The sequence below is a fragment of the Python bivittatus genome, unplaced genomic scaffold (assembly GCF_059951505.1).
Source record: "Python bivittatus isolate LINGU-HERP-01145 unplaced genomic scaffold, Pbiv_v1 ctg000180_np1212, whole genome shotgun sequence".
NCBI classification, from domain to species: domain Eukaryota; kingdom Metazoa; phylum Chordata; class Lepidosauria; order Squamata; family Pythonidae; genus Python; species Python bivittatus.
In genome coordinates this window covers 2,534,425-2,547,427 of record NW_028277047.1, presented here as the reverse complement: position 1 = coordinate 2,547,427, position 13,003 = coordinate 2,534,425, and the positions used below count along the sequence as shown (strand labels likewise).

The 13,003-nt window shown below is 52.4% G+C and overlaps 1 protein-coding gene across 3 annotated transcripts in view; it reads right to left on the bottom strand.

The window, feature by feature from the left end:
* Positions 1–13,003, bottom strand: part of ATP8B2 (ATPase phospholipid transporting 8B2) — a 41,180-nt gene that overhangs the window by 9,618 nt on the left and 18,559 nt on the right. For all 3 annotated transcript variants that reach the window (XM_088137232.1, XM_088137231.1, XM_088137233.1), the window contains 16 exons: positions 12,166–12,279; positions 11,373–11,471; positions 10,593–10,654; positions 9,778–9,850; positions 8,435–8,505; positions 8,102–8,181; positions 7,352–7,510; positions 5,910–5,998; positions 5,446–5,642; positions 3,701–3,909; positions 3,386–3,429; positions 2,610–2,775; positions 1,697–1,885; positions 1,125–1,240; positions 426–590; positions 108–219 (listed from right to left, as the gene is read on the bottom strand). In XM_088137232.1, coding sequence (XP_087993358.1) covers positions 108–219; positions 426–590; positions 1,125–1,240; positions 1,697–1,885; positions 2,610–2,775; positions 3,386–3,429; positions 3,701–3,909; positions 5,446–5,642; positions 5,910–5,998; positions 7,352–7,510; positions 8,102–8,181; positions 8,435–8,505; positions 9,778–9,850; positions 10,593–10,654; positions 11,373–11,471; positions 12,166–12,279 — 1,945 coding nt within the window. The remainder of the gene's footprint in view (positions 1–107; positions 220–425; positions 591–1,124; positions 1,241–1,696; positions 1,886–2,609; positions 2,776–3,385; positions 3,430–3,700; positions 3,910–5,445; positions 5,643–5,909; positions 5,999–7,351; positions 7,511–8,101; positions 8,182–8,434; positions 8,506–9,777; positions 9,851–10,592; positions 10,655–11,372; positions 11,472–12,165; positions 12,280–13,003) is intronic.

Sequence of the window (13,003 nt, the reverse complement as noted above, 5' to 3'; positions counted from 1 at the left end):
TGAACAGCAAAAAGGAAAACAGGCCAAAAAAAAAAAAGAGAGAGAGAGAAAAGAAGGAAGCGCAAAGGCGCAAAGGCGCTGGCCAGTCTTTCCACCCAGCGCCTCACCTTGCTTGTCCCCCGTCAAGACCCAAATCTTAATGTTGGCCAAGCTCAGGAGGGCGAGGGTCTCCGGGACGCCCTGCTGCAGCTTGTCCTCGATAGCCGTCGCTCCCAGCAGCTGGAGGAGAAAAAAGAGGGGGGGGAACTATGTGCTATTTTGCTCCAGCGAACCTGCACCGGACCCTTTGGGGAGCTGTGGGGTGGGTTGGTGGGGTTTTTTGCACCCCCGCCAACAGGGCAGGATGGAGAAGGGGTCGAGGGGGCACGGGGGCTCAGGGTGCCGCGCCCTTGCCGCAAGGAGGGGAAGGGGGTCCCGGCACCCACCACCAGGTCGTTTTCCACCTCCTCGTAAAGCCGCGCCACCCGCTCTTCGCGGCCCTCGCCAGCCAGAGAGGCGTGCTCCAGGCGCTCGGCCCACCCGGCGTAGTATTTCTCCTCCAGGTCCCGATAGGCCAGCACCAACGTGCGGAGGCCCTCGCCGGCGTATTCCTGCAAGCGGGAAGAAACGGGGCTGGAAGAGGCCGCCTTCGCTCCCGCACAGAGCCCCTGCCCGCCTCGCCGTGCCAAAGTCACGCCGGACACCTTCGCCCCATCTTTTTCGTGCCCGGCCTCTATAATGCGTCTCTTCTCCAATTTTATCCCCCCAAAAACCCTGCAGGTGGAGCTGAAAGGGTCTGGATCGCCCAAGCAGGATCTTAGGAAATGGATTTCGTGCCCTTTTGAGTGCCTCTTGAGTGCCTCTTTCAGGCTAAGCTTTCGGGCTTCCGGCTGCGTGGGCATCTTTAGCATCAGCAAGCGTATTAAGTGGGTTTTCCAAAAAAAAAAGAGTTAAAAAGCAGCTCAAACGTTTTGGATCTATCTGCGCACTGTCAGGGTTTCTTTGAGGGTCCTTCGGGGGGCAGAAATGTTGAAAAAATCAGAAGCATGGTCCCTGCTACAGATATTTGCCTGATTTTGCCTGATTTACACACACACACACACACACACACACACACATATACACACAACGTGCTGATTGCTTACATTGAGGTGGTCAGTGGTGATGTTGTACAATTCTCGGTTGCCTGGATGAAGCCTTTCCAACAGAATGATATCTGCCCCTTTGCAGTAAAGGCGGATTTGCCCCTCGTGATTCCGCACTGGTGGGGAAGGAAGGAAGGAAGGAAGGAAGGAAGGAAGGAAGGAAGGAAGGAAGGAAGGAAGGAAGGGAGGGAGGGAGGGAGGGAGGGAGGGAGGGGAGGGGAGGGGAGGGGAGGGAAGGGAAGGGAAGGGAAGAGGGAAGAGGGAAGAGGGAAGAGGGAAGGGAGGGAGGGAGGGAGGGAGGGAGAAAGACAGAAAAGGAAGGGATTGAAAAGATGGAAAACGAACGATAGAGCTTACATGGGGAGATATAGAATTTATTTACTCATAACAGCTACAAGGTTCTCCCCCACCCGTTTCCCTCCACAACAGCCCTTCAAGGTAGTCCTGAAAACTAGATCAAAACAGGGCGTTTCCACAGGCAACGCAAACGCACCCCCCCACACCAGCCCGAACAAGCCGGCGAGCGCCCGAGGGCCCCCTCTCCTCCCCGCCCGTTGCCTCCCCTTCCTCACCAATGACCGACATCCTCTTGCGGACGTTGTTGAAGTCCAAAATGGCAAGGAGCTGGTAGGTCACGGGCCGCCCCAGTTCCTGGACCGTGATCGTCTTGGGGGTGCGCGCACGGAAGACAAAGCCAAAATTGCGGGCGGCGGTCACCAAGGCTCCCTCGTCAGGAGACTGGGCTTTGTAGTACAATTCTCCTGTTAAGGGGAAGAGGAAGGAGGGAAGGCAAGGCAAAATGTCAAAATTCCAGGTAAAATGTTTTGGATCATTGCATCGCCTCCCAGATTTCTAACCCTGGAAGGACCAGCATTAATACACCCTCAAACCTCAGTTTATACCAGTCGCAAGTGTGTTTAAAAGAGTTCAGAAGAACTGCTCGTTGTTATTAAAGAAGAGAAGTTATTATTCGATCTTTGAAAAGGATGAATTTTGCAGCGGTTTGCTTCGCTCCCAGCAATTCTGCTCCAAAGCCTTCAGTTCACACAACACGCTAAGCTCTAAAAGTAGTTTGTTTGGGGTTCGGCTGCTCTGGTGGCTTATAAACCACGTTTTAAGGCTTCTGCTGTGGTGCAAAACCAAGTCTGGCTTGGCCCCACAGGAGACGCAGATGACTAATTCTGCATTTGCACAAGCCGGCCAACTTTTCGAGGGCTGGGCGCACCCAACACACTTAAGATGGGTGATGAAAAAGCCTTTCAATAATCACATAAATGTACATTAAGGAATTTATAATTTAAAACTCGGTGTAGGAAAGAGAACGGGGGAAAAGGAGAGGGGGAAAAAAAGAAGAAAAATATGGAATCGTTTTGGTTCTGTTTGGCCAAGGAGATGGGCAGGAATCCCAGAGGGTACGCAACGGATTTCGCACACGATCCCCCATTTTGCCGCTCCCTCTTTCAAGCGCCAACTTCCCATCCCGACCTGGGCATTTCTCTTCGGACATGACGGTGTGGCAGAGCGAGAGGAGGCGGAAGAATTCGTGGACGTGGAGGTCGCCCAGCTTCACCGCTTCCAAGAGTCCCGTGTCCCAAAAGGTGAACGTGGGATCGGCCAGCGGGTTGAAGGAAAAATCCACCGGATCTGTTCTCTGGAAGGAAGGATTAGAACCGAGGATCAGCGTGCAAAAAACATAAAGAGCAGTGGGAGTGAAAGAGACGGTGCATAAGCTGTAAACCGGGGGGTACATAATGCAAGACCCCCATGGGTGTAAGGCAGTGTTGTCCAAACTTGGCCACTTTAAGATGAGTGGACTTCAACTCCCAGAATTCCCCAGCCAGAGTTGAAGTCCACTCATCTTAAAGTGGCCAAGTTTGGACAACACTGGTGTAAGGGGACCCCCAAATTTCGACGCGCCCCCTCCAACAGCTGGCGCCGAGTTGCAATTGGCAACATAGCAGGAATGGAACATCTCGGTTAGCCGGGTCGAGGGCTGCGAGGATCAGTGGCTGTGTGTGTTTGTGTGTGTTGTGTCTGTGTGTGTCAGCCCCACCCCTTTCTTTAGCCCAGCCACGCGCCCATTTTTCAGAAGGCGCCTGCCCATGCTTTTCCAAAAATGCACATCTCCACGCCGCAGACCAGTTTGGGGAGAGGGGTTTTTATGGCTTCGCGAGTACCCCGCTCGGCAGAGGGAGCCTTTTCTAAAATCCCATTTTTTACGCTTCCTCCCTGCCGCCCTGAGAGAGTTCCCGGCGGGTTACCTTTCCGAGCTCAGCCTTGTACCCGAGGTCATCCAGCGCGTCGCCTGCGGAAAAAGAGCAAGACTCGGAACCGGGGGAAGCGAGAAAGGAAAGCTTCGGATCGCAAGCCTGATTCGCGGGGCTCCGCCGTAAAACGCAACAGGGCGTTTTGCGTCGGTGAAGTGGAAAGCATTTCCACCAGACTCCATCTCAGCGGCCTTTTCTTCGGGTTGCCCATCGTGCCCACGGACCGAGAGGCGACCGAGAGAGGAAGCAGCAACCGCCTTTTCTTAGAAGGCTGCCGGAGATAGACTGCCCTGGGACAGAGAGGCTCACCGTAGCTGCGTCCGTTGACGGAGCACTTGCTGAAGACCATGATGTTCTGGGTGAGCGTGCCCGTTTTGTCCGAAAATATGTACTCCACCTGGCCCAATTCCTCGTTCAGCGTGGTGGTTCGGGCCTCGGCCGGGGTGCACCGTTTCCCGCAGTACATTTTCTTGTCCCAGTTGATGAAATAGCTGTGCCCGAGGCGGATCACCTCCACGCTGCCGGAGACGGAGCAGAGAGGGTTGGGACCACCAGGGCGACGTGCGCCTTCGCTCCCCAAGAGGATGCCCAAAGACCGCAACTCCCCATTTGGCCCTCTCCCTTTATGCTTTTGGACTACACCTCCCATCACCCTGCACTAGCAGGCTTGCTGCCCGAGCCAAACGGGCGTGGGAATCCTACTTATTTATTTTTTTTGAAGGCAGATCGCCAATCCCTGCAAACCCAACTCTGCATTTCTGTTGTTTGGGAAGGTCCGAAGGCAAGGGCTGTTTGTCCCGCTCAGCACCTTGGGCTCTAAGGCAGACTGCTCCTGCCCATGGAGGCTCTCTTGCGGTGGCTGACTTGCTTTGGGGCATTTCTATTTCTGGGGGGGGAAGGGAGGCTGCTTCGGTGGGTGCACGGGAAACGCCTGGGGGAGCAATCAATAAAAGAATAACCCCGGAGGAAGGGAGAGAGACGGGGAAATGGGTTGGGCACGGGGCTCTGATCTTGCCACGGCCTTGGGAGGGAAGAGGAAGAAGGAGGGTGGGGGGGAGGCAGGAAATGCCACAAGTCAACATCAAAGGGCTATTTGGCTCCCCCCCCCAAAGCTTGGAAAACGGGAAGGGGGCCTCTTACCTGGGAACTAAAAGGCGAGAAAGAAATGCTCATGCCGGAAAAACCAAAACGAAAAGAGATTTTTTTTAAAAGAAAAAGAAAAGATAAAGCCAGAAAAATAAAGGAGAGGAAAACTTCAGCTCAGAAGAAAAAAAGGGGAACAACGGAAGTCGAATCAAAACAGCCCGGGGTGCCAAGAGAGTCCTGAGTACCAACTGGGAATATTATTATTATTATTATTATTATTATTATTATTATTATTATTATTATTATTATCATCATCATTATTATTATTATCATTATTATTATTACTACTACTATTATTATTATTACTATTATTACTACTGGGGTTCAGCATAATGGGATAGAGTTAGTTCATCCCCCCCACCCAGTAGTCAACAGTATCAGCTAGAAAGAACCCCCCCCACTCCCCCACCCCCAAACCTTCCTGCACGCCTCCGACTGCACCCCAAAACCCATGCTTCCTTTCCGGCATGTTCGGCTGGGCTAAAAACAGCCCGCTCCCCCTTAAAACGGCCTTTGGATTTCTGAATTCACCCTTTGCCCTACATAGAGAAACGCTGGCGCTGCCTGGTGAACTGCTGGGTGAATCCAGATGTTCAGAAGCCCGGCTGCCCAATCTGGCTCTAAGGGGGTGCTTGGCCTGGTCAAACCTTGACCACTGGTGGCATTTTCTTGGCCCCGGCTTCCCAGGGTTGAGTGGGAGGGACTGGCCCACGGTCCCCCAGATGGCTTCGTGCCCAAGCCAGGATTAGAATTCGGGGTCCCTTGGCTCAGCTAACCACCAGACCACCCTGGCTCCCCCTAGTTGAGCCTTTAGCCTTTCTGGAGGAAGAATCGAGAGGTGGACATGGACGCCCACCATCATCTCCTTCTCCTTCCCGGTAGCGACCCGGGAGGCGGGTTCGAAATACCTGACGTAAAGAGAGATGGGAACGACGGTGTTGAGGATGATGATGTAAGACCAGAAGGAGAGGAACCCAGACAAGAAGGCACTGTCGACCACCTTGTCCCAAGGCAAATAAATCTGGAAGCAGGCGCCCACTTCGTATTCCCAGATGGAGTTGCCGATGGCCAGGATCACCCCCATGCACACCAGGAACCCGAAAATCTGCCGAGGGAAAGGAGACCTTTCAGCTTTCTTACGTTCCCAGGGCCAACGACCCTGCAGAGCTGGCCGAGGGCTCAGCCGCCCCCTAGTGGAGCGAGCCACCACATTCTTTGCCTCGGTTTCTCCTCCGGGAAACTGAAACAGCGCCGGGGATCGACCAAAGGCACCGGCGCGGAGAAAATGCAACGTGCGAACCGAGGACGAATTCTGCGCCCGAAGACGCGGAGAATGCACGAACCGTAACGCGGCCACGGGGCGCTTACCTACCCAGAGCACCAGAGTGTTCATCAGACGGTCGATGCTCGTCCTCTTGAATTTCGTGCGGCCGCTGTTTTGCATTAATTTGGTGTCCGGCCCTGCCGAAGTAGAAAACGAGGCACCCTTTGGCAAAACTTCTTCCGCCTCTCCCAATTTCGAATTTATTTTCACCAAATTGTTCAGGCCCCCCTGGCTTGCCCCACCTTGGAAGGGGGCACCGGCTGCGTCTTACAAAGATCCTTCAAACAACATTACAAATTAATTTCCTATCTCTTTTCCCTGTGCATCCTTTGTTCTATATATACAATGTTACGAACGATGTTTTTAAAATGATAAAAATAATACAAGCTAATATAAAGTAAGAAAAAGAAAAGAAAAGGGAATCCAAGAGGAAGCTCAACGGGCAAAAAAGGGGGGGAAAGGAAAAGAAAAATAGAAAAGGAAAAAAAATACAGAGAAGAGGCTTCCGATCTTCTTTACAGCAGTTCGAAGTACAGTGGAACCTCGGTTTACGAACTTAATTCGTTCCGTGACTCTGGCCGCAACTCGAATTGGTCGCAACCCGAAGCAAATTTCCCCATAAGGTTCAATGTAATTACCGTTAATCCGTTCCGGCGTGGAGGACAGGGAGGCGGCTATTGCTTGGAGGGAGAGTCCCCCTCCCTACGACCACGTGTCAGGGGCGGAAAATGGCCGCAGACCACGTGTCAGGAGCGGAAAAATGGCCGTGGACCGTGTCACGGGAGGGAAAATGGCCGCGTATCCTGTTCGTACCCCGAGGCGAAGTTCGCAAACCGAAGCAAAATTTTGCGGCCGGAGCTGGTCGTAACCCGAAAAGTTCGTTAACAGAAGCGTTCATAACCCGAGGTTCCACTGTACAATGATAAATTTGCCTCTTACTCAGTGGTTAACACATAACTCTCTTCTTTCTATAATCTCTCCGGTCTCATCATCAAAACCGTAAATCGTAAGTTCGTTTTTTTCCGTTTTGCGCAAAAAGTCTATCAGGGGTTTCTAGTCAGCAAGAAACCTAGATATTGGTTTTTCTCCGATCAAAGAAGCCAATTTAGCCACTTCAGCAAGTTCCATTGACTTCACTTCCACGGTGGGTAGCGCCAAATCTTTCCGTCTTTGTGCGTACAATAACCTCGCGTGTGCAAAAATAAAGTTCCATGACTTTTTTTCCACCTGTTGGTTCATCATCCCCCCCCAAACCCCTCCAGTTTCCATGGTATATTAATCTTTAAAATCCTCTGAATCAGTGTATATATTTGAATCCAGAAGTTTCTCGCTACCTTTTCCCCAAATATCCTGCGCGATTCGATCGCGTTTATTCAGTTCAGCCCCTGATATTAAGACCAGAGGTTTTCTGCCCCAACGGGCATTCGGTTTTCCGCCTCATACCACGTCCCTGCTTGCGAGCTGCACGGGGGACCGCCGGCCCTGCGTACCTGCGAAAATGACCAGGCCGAAGCACCACTCTGTATTGCGAAGGACGCAACCACGCAACAACATATTTTGATTGCTCAGCGAGTATTTGCTCTCCTTCCAGTACAGCGTCCCGCTGAATTTGTCCAGTTTGTTGTTGGGGGGTTCGCAAATCACTTCTCCTAAAATTAAAAAGATGCCAAGGGGAAGATCAGTTATAGGTAGACCTCGCTTAACAACGGTAACGGGGACCAGAATTTCTATCACTAAGCGATACGGTTGTAAAGCACAATGTCATGGGACTGTGCTGCTCAGCGACGGCAGTTCTGGTGTTCCCCGGCTGCCGTTGATAAGCGAGGACCACACGAGTCGTTGAGCAAGGACTTCACACGACCGCAACTTATGACTTCCTTCTGGCTTCCCCACTGCATTTATTTGTGGGAAGCTGACAGAGAAGGTCGCAAATCACCATCATGTGACCGCGGGACACTGCGACGGTCACAAATCTGGGCCAGTTGCCAAGCATCCAGATTGCGATCATGTGACTGCAGGGGGCGCTGCAACGGCTGGAACTTTGAGGACTGGTCGTAAGTCCCACTCATTCAGCGCCGTCACAGGTTTGCATGGTTGCTGAACGAATGGACATTAACCGAGGACTGCATAGCCATAACATGCAACTGATCTTAGAAAGCTGCTGCTTTTTTTAAAAAAAAAATCATTGGCTTGGTAGGGAAAATGACACTAATTATAATAATAATAATACTCCAGTTTACCATCAAAGTGTGCCAGGTGGCTGGTGTCGCTCAGCTCCGACGTCACGGGGATCGCCTGTCGGACTTTCATATTGCTTTCCCTGGGGAGAAAAGCAGTTTAATCAGGGGCTGGAAGGCAGAAGAGGGTCTCCAAGGGGTTCCTTTCAAGCAGCGGTTCTCAAACTTGGCAACTTTAAGACGTGTGGACTTCAACTCCCAGAACTCCCCAGTGGCTGGGGAGTTCTGGGAGTTGAAGTCCACACGTCTTAAAGTTGCCAAGTTTGAGAACCGTGGCTTGAAAGGGTAGGGCACAGCTGGCCCCATGCCACGTGGGCAACTAGGCACAGTCCTTACCCATCCAACTCGGCCGTCTCAATGTAGCAAAGTCCGTGAGGTTCGCTGCTAGACAGGAGGAGCAGATCAGCCTGGATTTGGGCAGGGAGACAGAGAGGAGGCAAAAAATTAGGACTCAAATCAAATCAAATCCGGCTGTCGATTTGCCTGGCATTACACAATCGACCCAAGCCCAGGGTTTCTGGTTGTGAGTGCTCGGTTCGGATTAATCCGAACCGAGCACTCACAACCAGAAACCCTGGGCTTGAACTTGAGTTGTAAGATAACAGAAGAAAACCAAGTGTTTATTTCCACTAAGACCCCAATCTTAAAACTAAACTGATGATTGTCATTCATTCGAGCGCTCTAACTCTATCGTGCCCGTTCAATCTGGATTTCGGAATCTATCGGCGTCAACTAGAGGTTCGAGCGAAGATCTCTAAGCCGAGAAGAAAACCTTCCATCTCAAATTCCCATCTTTTCAGGAGTCAGAGGAACGTATCTATTCCTCTACGTATAATTTTAACCGTAAATAGCATATATGCTTGGAAAATAAATAAATAAATAAATAAATAAATATAAATAAATAAATAAATAAAAAACCACCGGCGGGAGGTTAAGAGCGACCTAAAGACATTCGGCGATACGAGATAGCAAGGCAGCGGTACGAGATAAGAAGGGGAAAACGAGGACAGATTCCCCCGTGCGCTCGATGGAAAAAAACCCATCACTGGTGGAAGAAGAGAAGGATTTTTAAAAGCAGCCCCTGGCCAGGGTCATAAATGTTGGGTTCCTGGGGACATGGCTGCAGCAGGAATCCACTGCTGATCATCATTTTCCTTGGCTGGTTTATTGCTCAGAAAATATCTGGAAAAGGACACCAGGGTTAAGATAGAGGGCTGAGACTTTGACCCAGTCGCCACGTCTTGGGGTCATGGTGGCGGTCAAGAGCTGGACGACCCAGCTCCAAATGAGATAGACCTTTAATCAAACAGAGGAAGGCCGGACCTGCCACGATTGTCCCCTCGTGATGTTAAAAATGACAATTTGGCTGCTGCTTCTGGGTGTGGCTTCTCTCCTGCAAACACACCCAGGCCATGTCTTCGAAAGAGAGTCAGTTTAAAGTCTCTTATGGGTCCTGGTGACTTCACAGCCAGCTCGGGGCCAAAGCTACCAGCCCCGAAAAAGCACATTTTCAGAGTTGAAGCATATGGAGGTGTCGGAGTTAAAAGAAAAAAGGGAGCAGAGCAAAGGGGGGTGGTTTCAAAATGAGTTTAAACGAAAGCCTCTCCGTCTCTCTTCTTCCCCCTCCGGCGTCTCGTAGCCCCCGTCCCCAATCCGCGGTCCACGACGCACGGACTCACCGCTACGAACTGGTTGTTCTCCAGCTTGATGATATCACCGACGCGAACGTTCATCCATTTCTCCTGCTGGAGGCTGGGAGAGAGAAGGAAGAAGAGGCAACGTGGGAAGGAATGAAACACCGAGGGGATAAAACCAGCCTCGTTCTCAACCTTGGGTTTCAAATCTCCTCCGCGCCAGGGATCCCGGCTCGCGGCTGCGAAAGCAGAACCTCCATGCTTAAACGCAGTCTACCTCCAAAGGCCAACGATCAATGAGAAACTGCTTTACGGAGACAGGAGGCTGGGCCAGAGAATGGGAAACCTAGCATTTTGTGGAGATAGCCCGGGAACTTTTGAATCTTTCCAATGGTTTGTGACTAGACTACGATCAGGGGAAGGTGGGGCCCTCGGAGGGTCTTGCAGGAGAAGGGGAGACGGCTGCAGCCCCGCGGTCCTGGCAACCCGGCTCCTGGGCCAAAGAGCCCACCTCGCAGGCTCGTTGCAAGGATTTGCAGCAACGCGGGAACCCAGAAACACCCTCCATCAATGTGAGGTTACAATGGGGGAGTCTGGGTAAGCGGGGCGCATCTCTCTGCCCCCAACATACTTCCTCCCGGCCCTAGGGTAGAGGTCGTGGTCTAGGGAAGATGATGGGCAGAAAAATAAAATTCAGCAGCCAACGTTTCCAAATGCTCAAGCACGGCTGGCAATCCCCGTTAAAATGGGAGCCGTCGTTGGCGTTACAGAGGTCCTCTTACAAATGGCGACGCCTGCCCCATATTCTCCCTGCCCCCCAAAACACCTCCCTCCCCCCCAATCATCAGCTCCATACTCACATCCCGTTGATCAGCACTTGGGAATGCCGGCTGTTCACCTGATTGTCGCTTTTGTGGCGAAACTGTGAGCAGAGAGTAGCGGGTCAAAGCGAGAATTCGAACCCAAGCCCAGGTTTCAGGGTGAGTTCACACCCTCTACAAAAAGCTGCCCCTGGGGGGTGGAAACCGAGCAAGGCTTGGCGCTTCCGTGAATGCAACCAAGGGGTTCCTAATCCGGATTCAGACCGCGGTTAAACGGAACAATGGGAATCTGTTTGTTTCCTGGGCTCCGACTCCCCCCCGCTGGAAACGGAAAGGAAACTCCAATTTTGCGGTGAAGGTTTTGCATGCTCTGCACCAGATCCTACCCCAAGGGGAGCCTCACACGGGCCCCAAACATTTTGTATTCCTTTGGAAATCAAGATAAAAGAGGGCCGCAGCGCAAAGTGCAAAACGCGCCCATCAGCTCAGGCAAAAAGGGGAAGGGGCTTAGAGATCATCTAATCCAACCCGCTACCCAGGGCAGGACTCCACCCCTGTGGGGTAGGAAGGAGCATCCTACAAAAGGCAGGGAGCCATTTTTCCTGTTTGCAAGCACCTTCGCTCCAGTTTCTAACAGGGCTCGGAAGATGCTTGGGAGCGTCCAGCGTGGCTCACGGATCCCCCAGGTTATCTGCCTAGCGTGAACTACTAAGGGCCTCCTCTCTCCCCGTGTCCGTAAAGGCATGCACGCTCGCGATCACAAGGGCAATTCCCAAGCCCGCACAGCCCTTTCGCTCCTGGGTCCTTCCCGACACTCACGTAGTCGTCCGTGGCATCTTTGACGGCCGTGATGGTCAGCACCAGGACCAAAGGCACTATTGTGGTGAACCAAGACAGCGAGGATATCTGTGGAATCAGCTGGGGAGGAGGGAAAGTCAAGAGGGGGCATGTTTATTGACTGGGACCCACGGCCCAGGGGTCCCTTGAGAGTAGGGCTCTGGGGCGGTGGGGATAAGGTACCGGCGAGGATGTGAGAGTTCGATTAGAGGAGCTGGACTCGTGGTGGGGAAAGGAAGAGAACAGCACCAGGCAGAGTGGGAGGGGGCAAGGAGAAGGGAAGGAGGGAGGGGGAAAAAGGAAGAGAAAGTTGGGAAGGAAGGAAGGAAGGAAGGAAGGAAGGAAGGAAGGAAGGAAGGAAGGAAGGAAGGAAGGAAGGAAGGAAGGAAGGAAGGAAGGAAGGAAGGAAAAGAGAGGAAGAGAGAAAGGGAGGAAGGAAGGAAAAGATAGACAGGAGGGAGGGGGAAGGGAGGAAGGAAAGAAAAATATGAGAAAAAGGAAGGAAAGAGAGAACATCCGAGCAAAAACTTGAGAGAGAGAAAAGCAGCAGGAAAAAACAGGAGGAAAAATGAATTGGGGACAGAAAGCGAGAAAAAGAATACCAGTAAATGAAAGCAGGGCACTGCCAAGGTTTTTTGGGGGGGGGCAGTTAACTAGGCCAAACTGAGGTTTAGTGATGCACCCGTCACACTTGTGCCAGAGGGAGAAGCTTAGAGGAGCCCCCAATGGGAGAAGGGGGCATCCCCGTTGTTCCCCACCCAGGCAGAAATCTCACCTGGAGAATGAGGAGGAAGAGGAAGTAAGTGTTTGCGACCTCCTGGAACTGCTCAAAAAGGTTGATGGGCAGGAAAGTGAGCACGTTATACTTGGACGTCTTGATGCAGTTACTCTGGGGGAGCAGCAAAACCCCCCAACAAGGGAAAACAAGAGAAAGAATTAAACGGGACAGAGCGGGACACCCGGGCACGAGCAGGTGGATCCGCGCAAGATCCTTGCGACGCGGCACGGCCACCCCCCCCCCCGGCATCTTATTCCCGGATTTCTGTCCTGCCCCAAGGCGCGGGGGTAGCCAACCCCCAGAAGTGATCCACAAATAAAGGCCCCCCTTCTTTAAAATCCCAACATTTTCCAAGAGCGAAAATCAGAAAAAAGTCCCGCTCCCTCTCCGTTTGTGCAACCGTCAATCCATCCTCCTAGACGCCGTGGAAAAAGACAGGCACAGGATCCAGACCCCCCCCTCCCGCCCCCCCATCCCTTTCTCCACTTGTCTCCTTCCCAAACTCTGCATTTTTTAATTTTGTGTCTGGTCTATTTATAGACTCGGCTCGCCTGTGGTCTACCAAGTTCTTCACGGCCACACCCTGGCCAAACTGGGGGGGGGGGAAGGATTCGAGGGTGGGGGGGCAGAGCTGAAACTAAAGGCAGGGCCCAGACCCCCCTCCCCCCCCTCCACTGGCGTCAAAGGCTGGCGTCTGCTTTCCGGCAAGCTGGGTTGGACTAAGAGGCTTAACTTGATTACGGGGTGAACTCACTCGCTGGGTCAGCCAGGGGCCCTGAATCACTTGCCTGAGGACGGGGTTGGGTTCACACAGCCCACGTGCCAGTCCACAGCA